The sequence below is a fragment of the Notolepis coatsorum genome (genome assembly GCF_963971535.1).
Source record: "Notolepis coatsorum genome assembly, chromosome: 16".
In the NCBI taxonomy this organism is placed as follows: Eukaryota; Metazoa; Chordata; class Actinopteri; order Aulopiformes; family Paralepididae; genus Notolepis; species Notolepis coatsorum.
Window position 1 is genome coordinate 59,131,322 of NC_140180.1, and position 27,631 is coordinate 59,158,952.

The 27,631-nt window shown below is 43.3% G+C and overlaps 1 protein-coding gene across 1 annotated transcript; it reads right to left on the reverse strand.

Moving 5' to 3' along the window:
- Positions 1-264: 264 nt before the first annotated feature.
- Positions 265-27,631, reverse strand: selenoh (selenoprotein H; the record flags this gene model as incomplete). The annotated part of the gene is made up of 5 exons (XM_084332036.1): positions 265-506; positions 2,595-2,718; positions 4,400-4,542; positions 8,194-8,332; positions 27,553-27,631. 4 exons carry the CDS (start codon positions 27,629-27,631, stop codon positions 2,597-2,599), a joined length of 483 nt encoding a protein of 160 aa, XP_084188162.1. The 3' UTR covers positions 265-506; positions 2,595-2,596.

A 27,631-nucleotide genomic window follows, 5' to 3' on the forward strand; every position in this document is an offset into this window, starting at 1 on the left:
TCACAGCGCGGCCGTCAGAGCGCGGCCCTGAGAGTGCCGCTGCCTCTGCAGCTGCATGCTTCTCTGTGGATCAGAGCATCGAAATTATTTGACTAAATCCTGTATCTTTAGACATTTAAATTTGTTTTCAGTATTCCATCTAGTCGCAATAATATCTTATGGGTAAAATGTAACATGGATTCTAGTCTACTGCCAATTTCCCTCTTAAAGAAAACATAAGTGACTATGACTTGGTATGTCAACCAACAAACTGAATGAATCATGTAGAAAAGAACATCTTTATTTCTCGAAACAAAAAAACATTACAGTAAAAGTGGACAGACGAGAACAACAGCAGCATTGTGACATTGAGGAAATTACACTTCAGAGATACACCACCAGGTGTCACCATGTATCCAGATATTGTGCTCCTGGAGCTCGGGCCATCAAAGGAGAGACTGGGGTTATTTCCCCGTTGGTCGGTCCTCATCATTCTGCTCCAGCAGCAATACAGGTCAGATGGAGGGCTGAAGAGGAAAAAGAGAAGAGACAACTTACCCCTGTGGAGAAACCCCTATGCAGCAACCTCTTCAACCTCATTTCAAAGCAAGATATCCACAAGTTCAATAGTGCGTCATCATAACCTCATATAATTCTAAATAAACTAATATCATTCTGTTTGTAAAAATAATTACATTTAGAGGATGTGACTGTCTGTACTTTACTCTACACAATCTTGGGATCATCCTACACATAGCTTGGTATTTATTGCTTGCACATACAGCAGCTGGGCCACAATAAAATGTCATACAATTTCCCCATGTACCTTCAAGTTCACTCATATTTTCTTTATTAATATTTATTTGCATGTTCTTGGTATCTAGGGACATCTATGGATCTCAGGGAATGTATTCCCAGTGTCAATATTGTATATACAAATATTGTGTCTGTTACTAGGCTTGAGTAAATTGTAATGAACCAAAAGGAGAATATCAATTATCTTTTTACATATTTGACGGTGAATAACACCATGATAACATTGACCAGACGTGAAAAATCCATCCGGACACATGCAATTTTAAATATGAATATATAAGGCCTAAAAAATACCTTATTATGGCCATGTCACACATCTATGGATCGGGCCAAATCCCCTCTTTCCAATGACAGAGTTCAATCTGGATTTAGTACCACCAGGCGCCCCCTTACAGGGCAGCAAAATCCGTGAATGAAATCTACTGTAAGTACAGTTACTTTTTTATAATGTAAATAGCTCCGCCCTTTTATCAGATTGCAACACGTTTTTTTCTAGACGTTCACGTAAGGTAAAGAAACTAACTACGTTCTATTTTATGGCAATAACATTCAGGTTTGTTCGACCTGTGAGACATAATCACGAAAAATGATGTTCAAAAATAATTTCTCCAAGTTTGACGGGCTGGCGTGAGCTGGGTAGTGTCGTTTTATGAAATTCGAAAGCCCATCGAAAGCCCTGGGTCTCTTCTTTCAAAAGACTACACTCATTTTTGGCTGCGCCATTTCCTCGCGTCAATATCCGCCGGTTTTATAAATAAACAAAAAAAGAGGGGGAAAAAGTGAGATTTCAAAATGTTTGGAGAAGCATTTTCGACTGAATGCACTGAGATTTCTATAAAGTCATATAACACTTAAAATCATTGGTAAACAAACGTAGTGCTGAAAATATACTTTGACTGCTGTTTTCATAGGGTTAGGGTCTTTACTAAAAAAAAACGCTACATTAATTAATACTAATCAGTATTGATCGATTTATGGCGTGATATGAATCTCGGCCCTGTACCGGGCACGGCAGGCTTAAGGGGTTAATCCAAGGAGTACGCTTTCCCATGTTTTTCAGTAGCATTTCTCTTTTGGTTCCAGGGCTGACTAGTAGGATTTCAGTTTTGTCTTCGTTTAATTTTAGGAAGTTATTGCTTATCCATTTATTTATTGCTAAGAGACAGGCAGTAATATAATCTATGGCGGTAGCATCATTTGGTTCAGCGGAGATGTACTGTTGTGTGTCATCTGCGTAGCTATGGAAGCATACATTGTGTTCTCTGATGATATTCCCAAGTGGTAGTATATATTATAGGGAGAACAATAGTGGGCAGAGGCAGCTCCCCTGTGGAACTCCAAAGGTGGTGTCATGTTTCTCGGATACATGATCTCCAAGCTTGACATATTGTCTCCCTTTAATGTATGTTCTGAACCAATTTAATACAGTCAGAGACCCACTAACTTTTCCAACCTATTAATTAGGATATTATGGTCAATTGTATCGAAAGCAGCACTTAAGTCTAAGAGGACGAGAATTGAGACTTTGTTAGCATCAGAGTTTAATCTGAGGTCACCGATTATTTTGGTGAGAGCGGTTTCAGTGCATGCTCTGAAGCCTGATTGAAATTCCTCCAGGATGCCGTTTTCTTTGAGAAAAATATTTATTTGAACGGAGACACATTTTTCAAGTATTTTGTTGATGAAGGGGAGATTTGCTATTGGCCTGCATTATTAAAAAAAATTGATTACTCTACATAAAAATGTTATCTATATAAACTTTAAACTAAAAGGCCAACCAAACAACCAACCTGACTAACCATCACTGGGCGTCAGCCTCTTCAGAGTTCAGAGCCTCTTGAAGAGCTGTAACCACAGCGTCAGGCTCTGGGAACTTCAGCCTGCGAGGTGGACCCTTCTTTATCCCAGACCACAGGGTTATTTCTGTTAAGAAAGAGGAGTGAAACAGTTATAAATTATAATTTGTAATACTAAAATCACCGTGGCTACCGTCAAGTTGTTGTAGGATCTGTTCCAATACTCCAGACTTTTGTCTCTTGATATATCATTTGTAATAGGTTGTAATACTTGCACATGATTCAGCAGTTAACCTTTTCGATGTGTGAACTCATGGAATGCATTTTTGTGACCCCCAACATAAGACAGAAATAATGATTATTTGTTTTCCCATTTCAGACTGTTTATACTAACATTTTGGAAAGCTTTAGACTTCAAATATTCATTATTTGACAAGAATTATTTTTTTTGTGTGTGCATCTTTTCATGACCCCCCAAAATCATCTCATGGCCCCCTTGGGGATCCCAACCCCCAATGTTGAGATCCACTGCTCAGTCGAGACAATGGAACAAACCATGCAGGACTGTCCTGCCTTTAGTTGTGTGGTTCCCCCAGCCGTCCCAAACTGCAGTTCTATTCACCCTAAACTGGAGTGTAACTGTTCCCAAAAAAAAGTGATTGTATAAGAATTATGTCTTTTAAAAAAAAGTTATTGTATAAGAATTCTGTCTTTTTTTCTACTGCACTCGGGGGGGAAAAGGGCTGTCACTTTTTCCCCCAAATCAAGTTCGAACAACAAATGAAGTCATTCAAACGTTTATGTAAATCAGAATCCTCTATTATACCCCCCAGCCCCATGCTTTTTCATAATGACAAGCAATCCCAAAACAATTATGTCATCGATATAAATAGTTGTAATTGCTATTGCCTCTGGACAGGCACAGAGAGAGAGAAAGATATACAGTAGAGGCAGATGGTGTGTGTGTGTGTGTGTGTGCGTGTGTGCGTGTGTGCGTGCGTGCGTGCGTGCGTGCGTGCATGTGTGTGTGTGTGTGTGTGTGTGTGTGTGTGCGTGTGTGTGTGTGTGAGATAGCGCTTCGCAATTATAAACACTTATTTTTACAGTCTATGGAATGCACTAATTTCTGGCGAACAAACGTCACGATTGATAAGATGACAGACATCCTTGTATTCATAATGGTGGACATACAGTAGCTCCTGTAGACGTTTTGGATTAACTCGCACAACTCCAGTCAGCAGTTCCCGCCTGTTGATACAGACAGTCTGTGCAGCGACACACAGGGAGCAAGGCACCCAAATATTAATTTAGAATTTGATCACATCATTACTGTTCGATCAGTTAACATTTAGCCAGGTTCGATCGATAGTTTTATATTCAGGAAAATAAATGTAAGTGAAAAAAAGAGACATCACTACAATCTAGTGACTGTCGTGAAATCTGTCTTGTCCCGTCATCTCAGACACAATGTTTATCATGTCATGGATGTCGGGACACTGAATGTCCCCCATCCTCACCCCCCCCCCCCCATCCTCACCTTCTCACCTCCCCCATCCTCACCTTCTCACCTTCCCCTCCATCCTCACCTTCTCACCTCCATCCTCACCTTCTCACCTCCATCCTCACCTTCTCACCTCCATCCTCACCTTCATCCTCACCATCCCCACCTTCCCCTCCATCCTCACCTTCTCACCTCCATCCTCACCTTCATCCTCACCTTCTCACCTCCATCCTCACCTTCTCACCTCCATTCTCACCTCCATCCTCCCCTCCATCCTCACCATCCCCACCTTCCCTTCCTTCCTCACCTTTCCCTCCTTCCACCAGTGAGATTTCAAAGCTGTTTCTCCTGGGCTTTTCTGGGTTCAGGACCACAGTGATCTCAGGGCGGGCAGCAAGGAGGGCTTCCTTCACCCCCTCAGCATGACGCCCGTACACTCGTCAGCTCTTGCTGTAAAGAATGACAGTGAATTAACAGTTAAATATAATTGTACAGGCCTGGCACTCCGCTGGGCAGCACCCCTCACCAGGCCAACAAAATGCTCTTTTCTCATTTTCTTTTGTTTGTATTTCTCAAACAATCGGGTGCACAAAATGGGGGAGAAATCTTTCTGTATCATGAGAGATTAGCCTGCTAGCTCCAAGGCTTGTTGTTCTTACTGATAGGAGAATACTGCCTGAAATAGTCTGAAATAGTCGACCAATGGGAGGATCATACTATGTGTCAACATCTGTGAGTCAGACTAGGATGTGCATGACTGGATTTTATGGTCTCTGATTGACATAACTAAAGAGGTAGACCTGAATGCTTGGAAGCCTCAACCACTGCCATGGTAGTCAATGTCATGGAAAAAATAATATACAAACAGGTCGAAAAGTACCTCGCGGGAAAGATCTAATTTACGAATTCCAATCTGGCTTCAGAACTCCACTCCACTGACACATGCCATGTGAGCCATGAACAATGAACATTGAGTGCTCAGAACATTGAACTGTCCACAGTCCACACACAAGCACACATGAACACACACACGACACGCACACTGTGCACGCTCACACACGAGCAGCCACTTAACACTTTAACATGAGCGGGCACACACTCATGTCGCACACACGCACACTTATGGCCAAAGGAAAGGACACTTTAAATTAGAATAACAGGAACAGTGTATTGCACTACCAAAGCTAACTAGCATGTCCCATATGCTCTGTAAATAACTATGTACAGATACCGAGATGTCACTCCATGTTACCCGTTACTGCACAATGTTGTTTTCTTCTTTTGATTCTATTATATGTACCACTGTATTGCACATCGTTGCGGGCAAGACCACCCGCATTTCATTGTATACCTGTATGCCGTGACAATTAAAACTCTTGACTTGACTTGACATGCCTTCTATATTTGAACGACCACATCAAACAAGAGGTGGACGCAGGCAAATACTGTGGCATGGTCATGCTGGACCTCCAAAAAGCCTTCAAAACTGTCAATCACTCCATTCTGATTGACAAGTTAAAAGCAATTGTTTTTTATAGTACATCAGTGAGCTGGATGCAATCCTACCTGGAGGGGAGAGAACAGATGGTGGAGGTAAACGGTACACTACCCCCCCCCCCCCCCCCCCCCCCCTCCCAGTGAGCTGCGGTGTTCCACAAGGAAGCATTTTAGGCATGTAAGGATGCAAATGGCATGTCATCAGCTTGTGACTGCAACATGTACCTGTTCGCGGACGACTCAGCCCTGCTGGTCTCTGACAGGGACAAGTTGCAGGTTGAAAAAACCCTCAGCTCGGCAGAATCTGCACCTGGGCCGCTGACAACAAATTATCATTACACCTGGGCAAAACAAGAGTCCATTCTCTTCGGATCAAATAACAAACTCAGCAAGACCCTCTCTTACAGTGGGTGACAATATTGTCACAAGGAAAGATGAAATTACATACCTGGGTTCCATCCTAGAGACAAATCTTTCCTGTGACAAAATGGCAACCAATGTAATAAAAAAAGTCAACCAACGAACAAGATTCTTGTACCGGATCTCCTCTCTGCTAAACAAGAATACCCTGAAGACTAACAAGAGCACTCATTCAAGGGTAACTGGTCAGACTACTGCTTAACCTCACTCCTAAAACCCACCTCACCCCTGCCCACTTTGACAACCTAGGATGGCTTAGAGTAGACAACAGAGTACAGCAACTTGCAATGGGCCTGGTCTACAAGATACACTACACCACTAAGGTACCCATGTACATGTCAAAATACTTCCCAAAGGTCAGTGAATACCATGACCACAACACCAGAGGGAGCTCCACAAATCATGTTAAACCCAGATTCGGCTCAAACAAGGGACTAAACACGTTTAGCAATTATGCCACATCAATGTGGAACGCCCTACCCACAGCTGTAAAGGAATGTGAATCACTACCCACCTTCAAAACCGCTCTCAAAGAGCACCTACGGGAGGCTGCAATTCGAAACTGGCCCCTGTAAATGTCCAAACCCAACCGTCTCCAATGTAGTTTTCCCCCACCGCACCTACCCAACCTTCTCCAATGTAGTTTCTTCCCCCTCAAATGTATATACTCTGTATATACTCTCTTCTTAGAAACTCTGTCTCTTAATCAGAGTTTCCAACGCCAGGGTCTATGTGACAGGCGTTGTACTCTTAAACAGTACTGTATATTTGTAGATCTGGTATGTCATAAATGTCTGGATGTAACAGTACTGTCTATCTGTATGTCATGCATGTCATATATGTTATGATGAATTGAAAATGGGGGACCCTGATGTAAACAAGACAAAGGTCTTTCTCTGGTCTGCATCCCCTTAACAATTGTGTGTATTGAGCCGTACTGTATTGTACCCATTCTGCAATCTGTTAATAAAGTGTTCAATCAATCAATCAATCAATACTTTGTTTTCCCCTTGTTTTTGGTGGCGTTTTGTTTTTTACCACTACAAAAATGGGCCTACATCAACATTAGAAATAGTAGAAATAGCTCCAGTGTCTTACTTTGGGTGGTCTATTTTGAAGTGCCCGGGTAAAGGTTTGCTTATAGCATTAGAAATAGCTTGTAGAAATAATAGTCCAACATTCATTTTGAAAATCAGTTCTTCTCATTACAGTCATAAGAACCTTCAGAAAACCTGTCTACCCCACAGCTCATTTACCCGCCACATTGAAGCTTTTGCATGGGAAGAATGGCGCTTTGATTATTCAATGATAATTTACTACTGAAGCCCAGAAAATACTAATCGGAGATCAGCCCTATAGAGAAGCTCTTTGTGGGAAGTAAATAAGGACTAAGGAGAAAACAGACTATTCTTGAATGTGACTCACCAGTCACCAGCAATAAGGCCAACAGATTATTTTGTGTGACGTCCTGACCCAGTTTTAAGAAACTAGGTATTAACTATAAAGGGGCAGTTCAGCCAACATTTAAATAAATAAAAATATAAATGTTCCCCTTATCCATCCATCCAGATCGTTTCAGTGCGATTCGCTTAGTTCTGGAGATATCTGTTGTAGAGATATCTGATGTCACTCCAATACACTTTTGGAAAACTCAAAAGCATTTTCCAAAATCCATTTCCAAAAATCATGACTCAGTTACTCAGGATAATCCACAGACCTTGTTGTTATGAGCAGTTTCATGTAGGATCTATTTTCTACCTAAGCCCCTGTTCATTATTATGGGGGTGTAGTTGCATAGAAAATAGTTCCTACATGAAACTGCTGACAACAAGGTCTGTGGATTATGTTGAGTAACTTGTTGAGGGTCATGATTTCTGGAAAGAGGTGTTTTGCTTTGGAGTTTTTCCAAATGTTTTTTTTGTGTGCATTGAGCGCCACAAGCCGAGTGTCATTCAGCTCCATTGTATTGGAGTGACGGCAGATATCTTTAAAACCAAGTGAATCACACCAAAACAATCTGGATGGATACATAGCACTCCGGGTGAGGGGGAAAATATCTTGTTTTGAATTTTGGGTGAACCACCCCTTTAACTGTAATACTGTATTACGCTAATTGTGTATTTAAAGAGGCAACATGTAGACAACAAACCGATTGAAAGAGAAATTCAGCTCCTCAAGTCTCACCAGTGTTCAATGACCACCTTCAGGCCTTCAGAGCAGTTCTCCTCCTCTCCTTTCCCCTTCTTCTCCTCCACGACCACTTTCTCCTCTAGTTCTGCCGCCACCTCTGCTACACCCGCCTTGCGTTTTGACCCACGACGACCTGCCAAATACACAGCGTTAAATGGGAAAGTCACTCTAAAATAGAATTTACATGTTATTTCTATAACACTGTACAACTCAGTTTCAATTTGTGAAGATGAACAAGTTTCTCCAACCAGAGACTCTAGTGATGATGTCATCAAAAGACAAAAGTCTGGAGCTACTCCATAGACTGAGTAATGGAACAAATTCTAGGATACCTTGACAGCACCCATGGTGATTTGACTGGGATATGGGCATATACTGGTTTACAGCTGTATGCCCTACATTTAAATACAACTAATTTGGATGTAATAGCTCAAACTAAAAGTCTGAGCCCAAAAATTCAGCCACTAATTTATTGTCAATGGACCAACTCCAAAAACTGTCACTTGATGACATGACAAATTAAAATATTAATGCTCTGGTCAAGATTGGAATTAACAATGTAAATGCCCTTTTATTTTCACTTTAACCTCTTAACGTGCGCGACACGCCACTTTGCCGACCTCCATATATATATTAAAAGCCCCATTTGTTGACTGTCGATTGCTGTTTCAGGTGACAACATCTGTTCAGCGGTTCTCGAGTTACCTGCCGATATGTGAGGCGTGTGCCAAAGTACACGGCACACTTATTTTCTTTTTTGAATGCCACCCCGGCCCCGACTCCCGAGGCTCTAGCTCCGTCAATCATTTGGCGATCTCGGAAATTATTGGACAGGGAACTTGTAACCAATGAGTGTGGCCAAGGATATCCCACAAGTGAAAAGTCACAAGCGAAAACAGGAAGAGAAAAAAACGCGAAATGCATTGGAGTCAATGAGAAAACTCAAACCTGTAGAGCTTTTTTCTTTTTCCCAGTTCAGAAAAATCGCTCCTAATCACTCATTTTTATGAAATTTGGAGATGTACTATATAAGACTTCATGCTATGGACCCAGGGTGTTTTCCAGCTCATACCAATTTTTTTGGATATACTATGTCTGGATATTGAAACTACTACAGAAAAACGTGAGTAACAAGTTTTTCTACAACACAAGTTCAGACCAATGTTATTCTATTTCATTAGCACTAAAAGTGAATTTTCTTTATTGTATCATAAACTTCAGAATGTAATCTTTCAAAAGAGACCAGGCTCATGCATGCGTTATAAGTATAAAGTATAGTATTTTGGTTTGCACAAAAAGTATTCAGTCCTCAAAAAACTAAAACTAAAATGGCCACTTTTGGGGGCGCCTGTTAACACATTCGGTGCCAGACCCGAGATAAGTCGGTTAACTTGCCATGCGTTGGCCGCCAGACCCGAGATATCTCGGGTTTTGGTTGTTTTTTCTTTTATTCGATATTTTTATTCATTACTCATCTACTGACCTCGGTGTTGCCATAGGAAAATATTTTGAGATCGCCAAAGTGCAATACCGGTTGCATCCTGCCAGATGGCAGTGTCGCCAACCCTTTGAAACCTTATATCTCACCCTGTGTCACGGTTAAATCCCTCCGGGCGCCAAATTTAGACGGCGCAGAGTAAATCGCTTCATCCGACCACCGAAACGCATCTGGCACACTCGATCCATAAGTTGTGCCAAATTATGTCCGGGACCAGATGGACACCAATACTGGAAATTGCGATCAGACAATTGGAATATTCTTTTTGGAATACCCCCGGCCAAAGATAAGGACTATCTGGCATCAATTTCAGTAGGGATGTCCGATATTATCGGCGGATATTGGCATTAAAATGTGATATCGGAAATTATCGGTTTTCAATTTTTATTTTACATTTATTTAACCTTTATTTACCCAGGCAAGCAAGTAAGAACTAATTCAGATTTGATTTATTGTCAAAAGTATGCATAATGTTGTGTTAATTCCACGACAAGAGGTATGTAATGTTAATTACCTGAAATTATTCAGTTTTTTTGGGGGGGGGGGAACCCTGCATATATCGGTATCGGAAATTAAGAGTTGGACAATATCGGTATATCGGTAAAAAAGCCAATATCGAACATCCCTAAATTTCAGCTTGATCCAACAATGTTTTCACATCGATCCAGCTGATCAGCGTCTGTAGCAGCGTTTCCGTTAGCCGGTAATTACCGGTATTTGACCGGCAAAATCTGTTGAAGTCCGACATATTTAATCTCTCCGGTCATAATGTCCGGTGAAAATAATTCCCTCTAAACACAATTAGATTATTTGAATTGTATTAAAATAGGCTAAAATTAAATAGCCTATGTGATGAACGAAACAAACAATCATTACATTTGTTTCATCGTTGCTTCACCAAGCAGCCGGTCTAATAATGACATCCTGTTGTCAGCGCGAGCTGGCTGCTGATATATTTGCGAGAAGCATCCATCTGCTGGCCGGCAGGGTGCAGTACTCCAATTCAGCCATTGGCAATTGAGCTGTTGGGTGGGGGCGCTGCTGAGCGGTTTCCAGACCGGACCTAAAAACACTGCTGCTCCATGCTTCACGTAAATATATCAGCAGCCAGCTCGCGCTGACAACAGGATGTCATTATTAGACCGGCTGCTTGGTGAAGCAACGATGAAACAAATGATTGTTTCGTTCATCGCATAGGCTATTTAATTTTAGCCTATTTTAATACAATTCAAATAATCTAATTGTGTTTAGAGGGAATTATTTTCACAGGACATTATGACCAGCACCAAGTCATTGGGGGGTGGAGATATACATCACGCAAACCCACGATAATGTTGCCGTCTCTCTCTGCCAAATTTCTCAGTTCTTCGCTTGATATAATTAATACAAATGTCCAATATAACGGAATTCGTTAGCTCATAAAAATGTGATTATAACAGACTGCTGTTTATTAAGGTCGGGCAGACTGCCCACCGACACCTCAAGTCGGCAGCAGCACGAAGTCTCGAGGGACTTATTTTATTTGGAATATATTAATGACTGTATATACGCAAAAGTAGCCTAGTTTTAAGTTAAAATATTATAAATGCCTTGATGATGTCATTCTTTATATAGGCCTATCAATTGTTTTTAAGCTCAATAAACTCTGACCGGAATTTTTCCCATTTGTCCGGTAGATTGAAATCTACCGGACACTCAGACCTGCAAAGAAAAATTCTAACGGAAACCCTGGTCTGTAGTGTTCAACAAGTCAAGTCAAGTCAAGTCAAGTAATTTATTTATATAGCACGTTTAAAAGCACAAGAGCCAACCAAAGTGCTGTACAATCAAAGCTTAAAATCAATGTCCTAATATAAAATACACAAATACAAAAAAGGCACAGCAGGACAAGACAGTACATTCAGAGAATAGGACAGTAGGACAACACACGGATAGGGGAACACAAAGTACAGTAGCACACAGGGGACAGAGGAGCATAAGAAGAGATACAAGAGGGAGGGGGCAGGATAAAATTACATGGGAGTGTGTGAGTTAGGGTGTGGGAGAATCAGGGTTTATTGAAGGCCAGGGAATAGAAGTGGGTTTTTAGACGGGCCTTAAATGTCTCCAGCAAGGGGGCAGATCGGATCTCCAGGGGAAGCTGGTTCCATAGCTTGGGGGCCACGGCCTTGAAAGAGCGATCGCCTCTCTTTTTGAGTCTGGTGCGGGGGGGGACCAGCCGAGCCTGGTTGGAGGATCTTAGTGACCTGGGTGCTGCGTAGGGGGTGATGAGCTCGGTGATGTATAGGGGTGCTGCACCCGATGGTGCCTTAAAGGTGAGGAGGAGGATTTTGAAGTCTATTCTAAGTGGGACTGGGAGCCAGTGTAGGGAGGCTAGGACTGGTGTGATGTGCTCTCTCTTTCTGGTGCCGGTAAGGAACCTAGCTGCAGAGTGCTGGGCCATTTTGAGGCGGGACATGGCTGCCTGACTGATGCCGGTGTAGAGGGCATTGCAGTAGTCAAGGGGTGAAGTGATGAATGCATTGACTACCGTTTCCAGGTCGACGGGTGAAAGGATTGGTTTTATTTTACTGATGTTGCGGAGTTGGAAGAAGCATGACTTGACTACGGCATTTACCTGCCGGTCGAATTTGAGCTCTGGGTCAAAGATTACACCCAGGCTCTTGACGTGGGGTTTGAGGTGGGTGGAGAGTTGTCCTAGGGCTAGGCTGTTGGAGAGTGTTTTGGTGGAAGAGGGGGGGCCAAACAAAATGATCTCTGTTTTATTTTCATTTAGCTGTAAGAAGTTGAGGGCCATCCAGCTTTTTATGTCCCTAAGACAGTTTTTAAGAGAGTCTAGGTTAGCTGTGTCAGAGGGGTTGAGGGGAAGGTAGATTTGGGAGTCATCGGCATAAAAGTGATATGAAATGTTGTGTTTCTGGATGATTTCGGCCAGAGGGAGCATGTAGATGGAGAAGAGTATGGGGGCCAGGATGGAACCTTGGGGGACCCCATACGGTAGACTAGCTGTGGGGGAGGAGTGTCCACCCAAACTGACCGAAAAGGAGCGGCCGCTCAAGTAGGATGCAAACCAGTTTAGGGCAGACCCCCCAATACCTAGCCTGTGTTCGAGACGATCGACCAGGGTGGAGTGGTCGACCGTGTCGAACGCGGCAGAGAGGTCCAGGAGGAGGAGCATGGCACAGCTACCTGAGTCGATGGTGAGAAGCAGGTCATTGTAGATTTTGACTAGCGCTGTCTCAGTGCTGTGCCCTGCCCTGAAACCTGACTGGAATTTGTCTAGGAGGTTGTTGTGATGTAGGAAGGGGAGGAGCTGTGCCAGGACAGCCTTTTCTAAAATCTTAGATAGGAAGGGTAGTTTGGATATGGGCCTGTAATTATTGAAAAGAGCAGGGTCTAGGTTAGGTTTTTTTAGGAGGGGCTCAACCATGGCGTGCTTAAGGGAGGAGGGAACAGAGCCAGATTCCAGAGAGCTGTTTATGATAGACAAAATACTGGGGCCTACTATGTCCATGGACTCTTTTAGAAGATGGGTAGGGAGGGCATCAAGGGGGGATGTGATAGTCCGCATGCCTGCCACCAGCTCTCTGAGAGTGGTTAGAGAGATGGGTTGGAAGTTGTTCAAAAGAGCTGGGCAGGAGGGGTGGGAGGGAGGGGGAAGTGGGCAGGAGGGCTGGGCAGGAGGGGGGGCCGGGCAGGGGGGCTGGGTAGGAGGGGGGGGGGGGGTGGAGGAGGATGATGAGATGGCTAATCTAATGGTTTCCACCTTCCTAATGAAGAAGTTTAGGAATTCTTCACATTTGGAGGGGGAGGCATCAGGGCAGGGGGCGGGAGGAGGGGAGGTGAAAGAGTTAATGGTCGAAAAAAGGACTCTGGGATTGTGAAAATTTTTGGCAATTATTTCTGAGAAGTGCCTTTCTCTCGCCACCTTAACTGCCTCTTGATACTGTTTGAGGTGATGTTTAATTAAGGATCTCATAGTGGATCTGCAGTTTATTGTGTTTCCACCTGCGCTCGGCCTGTCTGCACTGTCTCCTTAAAGCTCTGGTGTTCTCATCAAGCCAGGGCTGAGATCTAGGTCTGGGCCTTTTGAGTTTAAGGGGGGCGACAGAGTCGAGTATGGAGGAGCATGAGGAATTGAACATTGAGATAAGGATCTCAGTGCTGTGCTGGGCAGGAGAGGCCTCAATACTGCAGGTGTTAGGGGCAGCTATGCATCACGGAACTTAATGGCAGTGGAGGGGTTAATGTGGCAAGAGGAACGCGCTGGAACAATAGCTTTGGAAATGGGGACAAAACACAGAGCATCAAAAGAGATCAGTGAATGGTCTGAGAGGACTGGGTCATCTATTTCCATGTTGTCGATGGAGAAACCTGCTGTTAAAACTAAATCTAAAATGTGGCCGAGTTTGTGTGTTGGGGAATTAACATGTAGGCTAAAATTAAGAGACTCAATTAAGTGCAGGAATTCCTTCACATGGGGTTTATTTGGGCAGCATACGTGAACATTAAAATCGCTGAGCACGAGCAGTAAAACTTTATCATAGCTGGGCATTGTCTGTGATAGGAGAACGGACAGTTCAGAGATAAAGTCACTTAGTGAGTTGCCGGGGGGGCGGTAGACCAGGATAATCAGTAGTGGATTCAGGAGTCCGACTTTGATTAGCTGCACTTCAAAACTCTTGACAGGATCCGATTTTAGAGCGAGACAATTAAAATGTTTTTTAAAAACAGCAGCTATGCCGCCTCCGCCGCCTCCTGTGAGACGAGGGGTGTTAATAAAATCGCAGTCCGGGGGACAAAGTTGAATGAGAGGAGTAGGCTGCTCACCAGTCCGTATCCACGTTTCAACCACCAGGAGAAAATCCAGTTTGCGGTCCGTAAAGAGAGCGTTCAAGTTGAAGGCCTTGTTTGTCAGCGAGCGAGCGTTGAATAGGGCCAGCCGCGGGGGGGCGGGAGGGGAGCTCCCGGGAGGCTGCACCTGTAGCAGGGAGCGGAGGCTATGGGGGTTTGCGCCGCGACATCCATTTGGCCTCCATGGGCGATGAAACCCAGGGAGAGACAGACTCTGGGCTGGGCCGGTGAATGAAAGCCGGCGGGGAATAATTACACACACCGGGTTGGACGATCGGCGGGGCGGGGTTCTCTGGAACTCCACGGGCACCAGGTAGGAGCGACAGGTGTTTTTCCATTTGCCCGCTGCGCCTCCTCGTTTTCTCCGCTTCCTCGAACGTAGTTTGCGAAGGGGGACAGCGAGGCACGGACGTATTAGTTCGGCTGGTGGGGAAGAATCCTTTCTCCCGGTGATCTCTCCATGAAATCCCCACCACGGAGGTCCATAAAGCAGTCACGGATATCCAGGAGTAGTTGTCGGTCGTAGATTATTTTTGTTGGATGGATACGAGACACAAACCAAACGAGGACAAACAGTGATATTAGGACGCAGCGGCAGGCAGGCGAAAACAGTGGCGCAGCCATCCTACTCAGCTGTCAGCTGTCAACTCTCTCTCTCTCTCAACACAAACACCGTTACTGGCCATCAAAGCATAAAAAAACGGAATAACGCGTGATTTTTTTTTTTTTTTTTTTTATCCACTTTTTCTCCCATTTTTTCTATATTTTCTCCCATCCCAATTTCGTATCATCCAATTCAACCCTCCCCTGTCACGAACGCGGTTTCTTGCCTCCCACAAGCCGGCTGCAATGTGGACTAAGTCATACATAGCACAAGTCCCCTCCGGTACTTGAGGTAACAGCAGTCGCATCTTTTCACCTGTGCAGCTCGATCTCTCAGTGTCGAGGAGTAACGCGTGGGAGGCTCACGCTGCCCCCGACACTTCCTGATTCTACTGCGCAGGCGCACCAACCGACCTGTAGGAGTCGCTGTCCACAACGCCCGATCCCCACCCATCAGTTTCCCACCCCCTAATACGGCCAATGTGTATTAGTATGAACGACCAGCTAAACTGAAAGCAATGTGGAGCGCTGGGGAGCCTATTTCGTTCCAAACATTGATCAGCTGCTCATCCAGCACCATTGAGAAGCAGTGTGTTTGAAGGTCTGTGGATGAATGAATGAAAACTTTATTTAACAGATTGCAGAATGGGTACAATACAGTACGGCTCAATACACACAATTGTTAAGGGGATGCAGACCAGAGAAAGACGTTTGTCTTGTTTACATGATCAGGGTCCCCCATTTTCAATTCATAGTGACATTTATGACATACACAACAAAGCTTTTTTTGGCAATCGAAGCTTCGGGGCCGAGCTTCGATTTTAATTCGAAGCTTCAAAAAAATAAAAATAAATAATATTAATTATAATATATTTTTTAATTTATATATATATTTTTATCTTATGTTGTGGGACTTGTACACTTTGTTGTTTTTAAATGTGCTCTATAAATAAAGTGGATTGGATTAATTAATTAAGTAGCCCCTTTCGACAAGGTTTCACTCGGCTGCGCTGCCTGGGTGCAGTGGGGCTGCTCTCACAGCCAACGACATGACATTACATAATTATGTTGCAACCTTCGTCTATCAAGCAAACAATTATATTATATTTAATTTATAATTATATCAGACAATGCACCTACAAAAGCAGATTATTACAATTAAATTAGCCAACTTGGTAACACATTAGTCATAGCAGCATAGGCATAGCCTTATTAATGTTTTGTGTGGCGTCGCCGTCGTGTACAACGATACTTTTTAGGTGATTTGACAAAGTTGTTGTAGAGTTGTGATATGCCATTTTCTTCTGGCATATCTGGCACTCGGCTTTTTGGGCATTGTCTTTGCATATTTTAAAGTGTAACCACACGTCTGATGACTTCTTCGTCGACATGTCTGCTGCACATGTCCTTGTTGTTTTCAACACAGATAATCTCCACGTGCTTGTTGTAGAGAGGTGGAGTCGAGGCGCCGCTTACTTTCGTTTAATTGGAATGGAGGCGGGAAGGCGCCGCTTACTTTCTTTTAATTGGAATTGAGGCGGGAAGGCGCCGCTTACTTTCGTTTCATTGGAATGGAGGCGCAAGATTTGAGGCAAAAAAATAAATGTTTTACTTCGATTTTTTTTTTATGTTCGAAGCTTGTGCCATCGAACGAAGCTTCGAAGCTTCTAAGTATTTAAGACAGCCCTACATGACATCATGACATAGGGACATACACGACATACAGGTATATAGTACGATTACATTTGTGACATATGATATGCAAATATACAGTACTGTTACCCAGAGATCCTAACAGAAAATATATACATATGATGATGGTGAGGAGACTGTACATTAGGAGGGGGTGGGTGGGTGGGAGAAAATATATACATACGGTGGGGAGGAGACTGTCCATTAGGAGGGGGTGGGGGGTTTGGACATTTACGGTGGCCAGTTTAGAATTGCAGCCTCCCGTAGGTGCCCTTTAACACTTTGAGCGCCACTCACGGCTAATCTCGGGTTTACGATTGTGACGTTGAAAGCCACGTCACGGCTTTTCTCTGATTTTTTATTTTATTTTTTTTATTAGCGATCTGAAATCATATTGCATCACGCAAGCCTACCGTTGGAGATCCAGGGGCCGCCGGCGATCAGATGTGAAAAAAGCACCCCCTATCGTCTCCCAGATGGTAAATCACCCTTTTGGAATGGACTCAATGAAAATGGATGGGGGAAAAAAATATTCCAGTCCACATTTTACTTCTCACCCATGCAGCCGGAGTTACCAGAGTTCATTCTGGAGCCTCTGAGCCGCGGCAATCATGGGTTATACTGTACACACGTTTCGATCAATATACTTATCGATTTTTTCGAATGGTGATCAGGAATTGGAATATACCATTTGGATACCATCTGATGTCAGGTAAGGAATCTATGTTATCAGTGTTAGGATAATCAGACTCGTTTTCATGGAGATATAAGCGTTTCCACTATATGTGATATGGCTGTTTCACTGTAAAAGCCATGAGGAAATAATAGCAGCGATTATCAGCGCACGGCACGAGCGTGCGTGCGCACACATAACTATCGACCATCTAGCGTTTATTTAAAAACGATTCATAAATAGACAGACAAATGATAACGTTCTGGAATATTCCAGTAAAAGGCGATTATCATGGAATGTGTTGTTTTTTCTTCGAAACCGAGTGGTTTTCTAAATGCTATAAAAAGGAAATGAAGCGATAAAAACACAATCTGCTTTGCCAATGTTGACTGGAAAATGATTCTTTGATAAGCGATGGGCAGATTAGACACATAGCATAATTTAAAACATAGATTAGGCGATATTAACTTTACATGGGCCGTGGCATCAACAGGGTAAAAAGGAAAACACGGCCAGGCACTGAAAGTGTTAAGAGTGGTTTTGAATGTGGGTAGGGATTAAAAAAAAAAATCGGCTGTGGGTACTGTAGGGCGTTCCACATTGTTGTTTAGTCCCTTGTTTGTGCCGAATCTGGGTTGCACATGATTTGTGGAGCTCCCTCTGGTGTTGTGGGCGTGGTATCACTGACCTTTGGGAAATATTTCAACATGTACATGGGTACCCGAGTGGTGTAGTGTATCTTGTAGACCAGGCCCATTGCAAGTTGCTGTACTCTTGTCATCTACTCTAAACCACCCTAGGTTGTCAAAGTGGGCAGGGGTGAGGTGGGTTCTAGGAGTAAGGTCAAGCAGTAGTCTGACCAGTTTGTTTTGTGATGTTTGTAATTTTGTTTTTAGCGCCTTTGAGGTGCTTTGGTACCATGAGGTGCTGCAAGCATAGTCGTAGTAGTACCCTTGAATGAGTGCTCCTGCCAGAGTCTTCAGGGTATTCTTGTTGATTGATTGAAATTGATTGAAAAGTTTATTAACAGATTGCAGAATGGGTACAGTACAGTACAGCTCAATACATACAATTGTTAAGAGGATGCAGACCTGAGAAAGACTTTCGTCTTGTTTCCATCAGGGTCCCCCATTTTCAATTCATCATATGACACACACGACATACAGATAGACAGTACTGCTACATCTATACATTTATGACATACCAGATTTTCAAATACAGTACTGTTTGTGATACTAATAAAATCCAGAAAAAGAGTGTATATACATTTGACATAGAAACTGTGCATTGGGGGAGGTTGGGTAGGTGGGGTGGGGCTGTACATTGGAGGTGGGGGGGGGGGGGGGGTTGGGTAGGGGGGGGGACACTGTACATTGGAATACTGACATACATTTGACATAGAAACTGTACATTGGAGGAGGTTGGGTAGGTGGGGTGGGGTTGGGTGGGTCTGTACATTGGAATACTGACAAAGCCATGCTTGGTCTTTATTGTACAACTGGGTTAGGACATTTGTAGGGGCCAGTTTTGAATTGCAGTCTCCCGTAGGTGTTCTTTGAGAGTGTTTTTGAAGGTGTGTAGTGATTCACATTCCTTTACAGCTTTGGGTAGGGCGTTCCACATTGTTGTGGCATAATTGCTAAACGTGTTTAGTCCCTTGTTTGAGCCGAATCTGGGTTTTACATGATTTGTGGAGCTCCCTCTGGTGTTGTGATCGTGGTATTCACTGACCTTTGGGAAGTATTTTGACATGTACATGGGTACCTTGGTCGTGTAGTGTATCTTGTAGACCAGGCCCATTGCAAGTTGCTGTACTCTGTTGTCTACTCTAAGTAGGGATGCCCCGATCACGTTTTTTGCCACCGATACCGATCACCGATCGTCTTGAGCCATATCGGCCGATACCGATCCGATACCGATCGTTTTTGATTAATTAAAAAAAAAAAATTATATAATTTTTTTTTTATATAAAATATATATATTATATAATTAGACTTGTAGTTGTATTATCTGCGAGACAACGCCACCACGCAACAAGTCAAAATGCTCGCTATCTCCACTGTCTGTGTGTATACTCTGCTTTGATCAAATCACATTCGGCTCTGCAGATTTACCCTAGGCTCTGCAGATATACCCTACTCCCTCAGCTATCCCCGTTAGTGACTGCGCCGCAAGCCGGGCTTCGAATATGCATCGAATGAGTGTTATAAGACATTGATATCAGGAGCTGTCTGTAGCTACTGCTAGCCGGAAATATAACGTTAAGACAACGCCTCAGTGAACTATTTAGTTGAATGGGACATTTCGTTTTGAACAGTGAGCTAAGCTAACGTGAGCTAACAGAGGTATCATACACTAGTACTAGATAACTAGACTATTGCTGGAGCATTTGTTGATATCAGGAGCTATCAGTAGCTAGCCGGCTAGATACCGTTCAGTTAGACAATGCCTCATCATGTATTAAACTAAAAGTGAATAGTTGACTGGGTCATTTTGTAACGGTAGCTAACGTTAGCTCATGGAGGTCCCGTCCCACTAGACTAGACTAGACCCGTGTTTACATGCGTGCGGGAGGAGCTGGAGGAGGAGCAGACGCGCAGCACTGTGTGCAGCTCCCGGTGTCTGAGACAGAACTCAGCGAGTGAGATCTGTTTTGACGATCGGCGAAAATAAAGCATTATCACCGATCACCGATCGCATATTTATACTGATTATCGGCCGATAACGATCGGTGGCCGATCGATCGGGGCATCCCTAACTCTAAGCCATCCTAGGTTGGCAAAGTGTGCAGGGGTGAGGTGGGTTCTAGGAGTCAGGTCAAGCAGTAGTTTGAGATGTTTGTAATTTGGTTTTTAGTGCCTTTGAGGTGCTTTGGTACCATGAGGTGCAAGCATAGTCGTAGTACCCTTGAATGAGTGCTCCTGCCAGAGTCTTCAGGGTATTCTTGTTTACCAGGGAGGAGATCCGGTACAAGAATCGAGTTCGTTGATTGACTTTTTTTTATTACATTGGATGCCATTTTGTCACAGGAAAGATTAGCCTCTAGGATGGAACCCAGGTAGGTAATTTCATCTTTCCTTGTGACAATATTGTCACCCACTGTAACTGAGAAGCCGTCGGTCTTGCTGAGTTTGTTATTTGAACCGAACTGTTTACCAGAGAGATAGAGATAGAGAGATAAACGTGCTTCGGGGAACCGAAAACTTCCCGAAAGTCTGACTTATGTCAAGTTATCCTGAAAATGATCCAGCTAACTCAGTTAGCCAGGTACGAGGAACAGGGCCCTTATGATGAATTGAAAATGGGGGACCCTGATGTAAACCAAGTAATCCAATGTAATAAAAAAAGTCAACCAACGAACTAGATTCTTGTACCGGATCTCCTCTCTGGTAAACAAGAATACCCTGAAGACTCTGGCAGGAGCACTCATTCAAGGGTACTATGACTATGCATGCACCTCATGGTACCAAAGCACCTCAAAGGCGCTTAAAACAAAATTACAAACATCACAAAACAAACTGGTCAGACTACTACTTGACCTTACCCCCAGAACCCACCTAACCCCTGCCCACTTTGACAACCTAGGATGGCTTAGAGTAGACGACAGAGTACAGCAACTTGCAATGGGCCTGGTCTACAAGATACACTATACGACTAAGGTACCCATGTACATGTCAAAATACTTCCCAAAGGTCAGTGAATACCACAACCACTACACCAGAGGAAGCTCAACAAATCATGTTTGTGGAAGCCAAAACTGACATTATTAGAGGTTGTATTGCCTTATGTTATATTTTATGCATTTGTTTGGATTTATGTATTTATGATGAATTCTGCCTGTAATACATTGTGCCTGCCAGCCTGCCAAATTGAGTTTGTGGCATCAGTTCCCGTTGCTCACCAGTAGGTGACATACGTAGCTACTTAATGAGTAACGGGACTGATGACAGGCAGGTGTGTTTTGTTACCGGTAGAGCCAAACAGTTTTTGACCGTCAGGACGTCAAGTCGTCAAGTTGTCACGTCGACACGGCACGTTGTTTGTTATCGTTTTGTTTGTAGGGTAAAGTGTTTGTTTGTTCTTTTGAAAGGTATCGTTTGGCAATTGCTTTGTATCACGTTTGTGTGGTAAATAAACCCATTGGGGGTGTTAGTGGAACGAACCTTGTGGACATTCATTCCTTTCACCAGACGGTTACAACAGCGGCCACAGACGCGTCAATTATAGGTTTTTAGCCGGTAGCAGCCTCCTCAAGGGCTTATAGTTTTTATTGTTTTGTTAAGTCAAATTTGGCCCTTATACAAGTCAAAAACTCGTGCTCGTGGAGAACACATGAAGAGCAAGTCAAAAACTCGTGCTCTTTAGTATAAAGGTGGATTGGGAACCACACCAAGAGCAAAGCAAGTCAAAAACTTGTGCTCGTTGAGAACATATGGAGCATTAGTCAAAGGTGGATTGGGAACCACATGAAGAACAAGTAAAAATTGGCTCATTAGTATAAAGGTGGATCATTGGGAACCACAGCATAAGTCAACAACTTGGCTTATTAGTCAAAGGTGGATTGGGAACCACACCAAGAGCAAAGTTATAAGTTAAAAACTTTTCTCATTGAGAACACGTTGGATATACGGCGTTGGATATTTTCACCTCTCTTTGATGCGCGCATCGGAGCTGATTCATTGAGTACGGCGTGGGATATTTTCACCTCTCTTTGATGCGCGCATCGGAGCTGATTCATTGAGGACGGCGTGGGATATTTTCACCTCTCTTTGATGCGCGCATCGGAGCTGATTCATTGAGGACGGCGTGGGATATTTTCACCTCTCTTTGATGCGCGCATCGGAGTTGATTCATTGAGGACGGCGTGGGATTTGTTTGTGCTTGATGTCAACAACGGAGCCAGCGCCCTCACAAAAGAAGGACGTGAGTTAAAGTATAGGAAAAATTTCCTCACGAAAGAATAAACAAAATGCCTGAATGAAATTGTTCGCTTGGACATCCCTGATGTGTGGCAATAAAATTCCCTGTTCCATATAGCCCTACATCAGTGAAAATTGGAAGTTTCTTTTCGTTGTAGTATATTACGTTACTGCATAATTTACTAAGCAGAAAGAAAAGGAAACCCACTTTTGAAGGCTCTGACGCCACACACCAAGTGAATGCAACGTTCAAACTACAATAAGGATAAATAAAAAATAAAAAGGATAAATAACATTTCTGAAGCCAAGATGAGGCCAAACAGTCATGGAGGTAGTAAAATAGCCTCTATGATTAGAAAGGGTGAAGCTGAAAAGACAAGCTTAATGGAACGCCTTGCCAATTTAAAGAAAAAGCATGAGCTTGAGAAACAACAAAGCGATTTGGAATATGAGACTGCCCTTGCCAACATAAAGAAAAAACAAGAGCTTGAGAAACAAGTGTATTTGAAATATGAAACATTGGAAAACAGACAAGCCAAGCAAGCAGCCAAACCGGCCAATGAATATCGCAACAATGGTGCTGATGTTTTTACTAATCACTGTGTTGATTTCAGCTCCAAGGAGTGCAAGCACAAGATACGTAAACTCCCCCTAGAAGTTCACAAGCCGTGGTCGGAGTCCAGAGGAAAGGACGGCGATCAAGAGGAGGGCAGTGAGAAAGAGGATGACGATTGGATTCCCCCTCATGTTCCCTCCAGGGAGTGGTTGATAAAATGTGGCCTGATTGAGGAGGAAGATGAAGATGAGGATGACGATTGGATTCCCCCTCATGTTCCCTCCAGGGAGTCATGGTTGATAAAATGTGGCCTGATTGAGGAGGAAGATGAAGATGAGGAGGACGATTCGATTCCCCCTCATGTTCCCTCCAGGGAGTGGTTGATGAAATGTGGCCTGATTGAGGATGAAGATGAAGATGAGGATGACGATTTCATCACATTTCATATTTCCTCCAGGGAGTGGGTTGAAGGTGACCTGCTGAGTCCTACACAGAGACTTCCTCAGAATCAACCAGATGACGATGATGATGATGGGGACGGTGAGGAGGACGACGTCGATGATGATGAAGAAGAGGACGACAAAGCGATCGCGCCTCATGTTCCCTCCAAGGAGTGGATTGTTCATCAGACAGTTCCTCAGAATGAACTAGACGAGGACAGTGATGAAGACGAGGAGGAGGACAGTGATGAAGAGGTAGAAGAGGTGGACCAGTGGCCAAGCCATACTGCTACAAGCCAGAAGACAAGATGTGCTGCCCCTGCTGGTCGAAGCCGGCATGTGCTGCCAACAACCTCTCACACTCAAGCCCCTCAGTCTCACACTGGTCTACACCAAACAAGCGGAAGCAGCAACCTAGCATCAGATGATGGAGAAGACAAGGAAGCTGATGATGATGGGGCAGAGGCAGAGGATGAAAATGGAGGAGAGGAAGGAGAGGAGGGGAACCAAAACGCTGGATGGGCGGAAGCCATGGCTATGATCCTGGGAAAGAAGACCCCAGAGAGTAAACCCTCTATCCTACTGAAGAACAAACAGCTGGACAAGCTGAAGGAGAAAAAGAAGCAAGCTTATCAAGTGAAGCCCATGGAAGCCCATGGTGTTACCGGGGCCGGTGATGGCCAAACACTTTTGAATATGCCAGTTTCCAAGAGGAGAAACTACAAAAGGCGACGGCGTAAAGAAACCGGGGAAATAATGGCTGAGACTTCCCGACCGACACCGACTTACCCCCAACAGTCCTGATGAGCCATGGAGAGTCACAACCAGTAGACAGTGGCTGTATAGAGCTAAGGCTCTTTTTGAAATATGGTAACAAGTATTATTTTTGAATGTTGAAACCTGACATTTGCTCTTCCCATACACAGGGACAAGTGGAGGTGATTTAAAGGCAGACATTTGGGAATGTGCACGCTGGGATAACAAGGTGTTGATTGGAGGCCCTCAACCTTCGTCTGTTCGTCCTCGTGTGCCGATGGGGAACCGTGAGGAAACTGTTTTAGTGACGTTTCTCCTTGTTGTGAGTGTAGTTCAGGCCATTCTACTGATGCAGTCAGGAGGTTTGCATTCATTAAAGCTTTTGCTTTTCCAGAAACACACATTCATAGCTTGATCAACTATTTGATTCAAACTAGACCATTTACGCAACAGAAAAATACCTTATATAGGAACAACACTAAGGTTTATTAAGGAAAAGTATCACATTCTTCACCTCAGTATAACAACATAAGTCACAGAGGATCTAATTTAAAAAAGAAAAATAGTCAATGTGTGTAATGTCTGTAGAAGTGCTTTGGATACCCAGTTTTAGCCACCTGGCTCTTATACAACTCTAGCCAGTGAGGGAGAAGTGGCAGGGCCAACCTATGGAACTTAAACTCCTATGGTGACACTATTTGTGTATTTAGATGCTGTATCTACAAACTATGGCATCGGAGGTTCAAGTTTGATAAGCAAGACAACTAAATCTTGTATAGATGGCATGAGGAAATGGGTGGGTCGGATTAATTTACAGCAACTATCAGGTTTTCTTATTGGAGATGTAATAGATTTGAGGCGAGTTGCCTGACCTTTCTCAACGTTATATAGATCATTGAACTTGGTAAATATTGAAACTTGTTTATTCAGATCTTACCACAAACATGTTTTCATTGCAAATGTATATTCCTTATTTTCAACTGAGATATTGAACTTGTTTGTAATGAAAAGTGATATTTAATGTTTTGAAATTCAAAGGTATTTCCCTTTCTGCAGTAGAGTATCGTTGTAAGGGTACATTTATTTAGTAGGGGAAAAGATAGTCGCAACCCTAAGTGCATCATTAAACAGCATTTATAAACATATTGCTCCAGGGAAGAAAAAGAAAACGTGGATCCTGGGAATAACAAAGGTGAACTCAAAAGGTTGAAATGAGTGAATCAGTTTTGAGGGTTGAACCAAGTGGTTTGCACACAATGTGACGGCTACTGGCAAGGTGGTTGAAGATTTTGACAAGTGGAGTCCAGGACCCAGTCAAGTTTATTTATGTTTAGAAAAGTAATATGAAATAATGTCTGTAGCTTCTTTTATTTGTATATATTTTGTAATTGTGTTTATTTTTAATGCACAATTACGGGGCCGGTGTGTGGAAGCCAAAACTGACATTATTAGAGGTTGTATTGCCTTATGTTATATTTTATGCATTTGTTTGGATTTATGTATTTATGATGAATTCTGCCTGTAATACATTGTGCCTGCCAGCCTGCCAAATTGAGTTTGTGGCATCAGTTCCCGTTGCTCACCAGTAGGTGACATACGTAGCTACTTAATGAGTAACGGGACTGATGACAGGCAGGTGTGTTTTGTTACCGGTAGAGCCAAACAGTTTTTGACCGTCAGGACGTCAAGTCGTCAAGTTGTCACGTCGACACGGCACGTTGTTTGTTATCGTTTTGTTTGTAGGGTAAAGTGTTTGTTTGTTCTTTTGAAAGGTATCGTTTGGCAATTGCTTTGTATCACGTTTGTGTGGTAAATAAACCCATTGGGGGTGTTAGTGGAACGAACCTTGTGGACATTCATTCCTTTCACCAGACGGTTACAACAGCGGCCACAGACGCGTCAATTATAGGTTTTTAGCCGGTAGCAGCCTCCTCAAGGGCTTATAGTTTTTATTGTTTTGTTAAGTCAAATTTGGCCCTTATAATGTTAAACCCAGATTCGGCTCAAACAAGGGACTAAATACGTTTCGCAATTATGCCACATCAATGTGGAACGCCCTACCCAAAGCTGTTAAAGGAATGTGAATCCCTACCCACATTCAAAACCGCTCTTAAAGAGCACCTACGGGAGGCTGCAATTCGAAACTGGCCACCGTAAATGCCCAAAACCCCCACCACCTCCTAATAGACGGTCTCCTCCCCACCGCATGTATATATTCCCTCCCCGCCGTATGTATATCTCTCTCTCGCACCCACCCACCCACTCCTAATGTACAGTCCCCTCCCCATCATATGTATATACTCTGTCAGGATCTAGGGGTAACAGTACTGTATATTTGAATACCGTTTATGTTTTGATTGATTGAAAAGTTTATTAACAGATTGCAGAATGGGTACAGTACAGTACAGCTCAATACATACAATTGTTAAGAGGATGCAGACCTGAGAAAGACTTTCGTCTTGTTTCCATCAGGGTCCTCCATTTTCAATTCATCATATGACACACACGACATACAGATAGACAGTACTGCTACATCTATACATTTATGACATAACAGATTTTCAAATACAGTACTGTTTGTGATACTAAAAAAATCCAGAAAAAGAGTGTATATACATTTACATATACATACATTTGACATAGAAACTGTGCATTGGGGGAGGTTGGGGAGGTGGGGTGGGGCTGTACATTGGAGGTGGGGGGGGGGGGGGGGTTGGGTAAGGGGGGGGGGGACACTGTACATTGGAATACTGACCTACATTTGACATAGAAACTGTACATTGGAGGAGGTTGTGTATCACAAATGTATCAGTACTAAATACCTATATGTCCCTATGCCATAAATGTCATGTATGTTGTGTTAACTTGTGTATGTCATAAATGTCTATATGAATTGAAAATGGGAGACCCTGATGGAAACAAGACAAACGTCTTTCTCAGGTCTGCATCCCCTTAACAATTGTGTGTATTGAGCCGTACTGTATTGTACCCATTCTGCAATCTGTTAAATAAAGTGCATTCATTCAAACAAGACGAAAGTCTTTGTCTGATCTGCATCCCCTTAACAAGTTTGTGTATTGAGCTGTACTGTACCCATTCCGCAATCTGTTAATAAAGTTTTCAATCAATCAATCAATCAGGGTCCCTTCAGGCCAGCTAATAATAACATTAAGCTATCGCTCGTACGCCATGCATGCATGATGCAGCTACTGACAGTGACGAGTCGACCAAACAACTGAACTGCGTCTGAAGCAACAGCGCAATATCATGCATCCTCTTCCCCAGACCGTATGTACCGATGTTCACTATTAGTAGTTGGTTAGCTATTTGCATTAGTAATCATTAACGCTATGGAACAGTACCTGCTGCTGACGCCATGTTGTTGACTTTACGCAACCAACGTGAAACTTTCGCGCCCTTGTTGGGGTTGGACTGTACCAT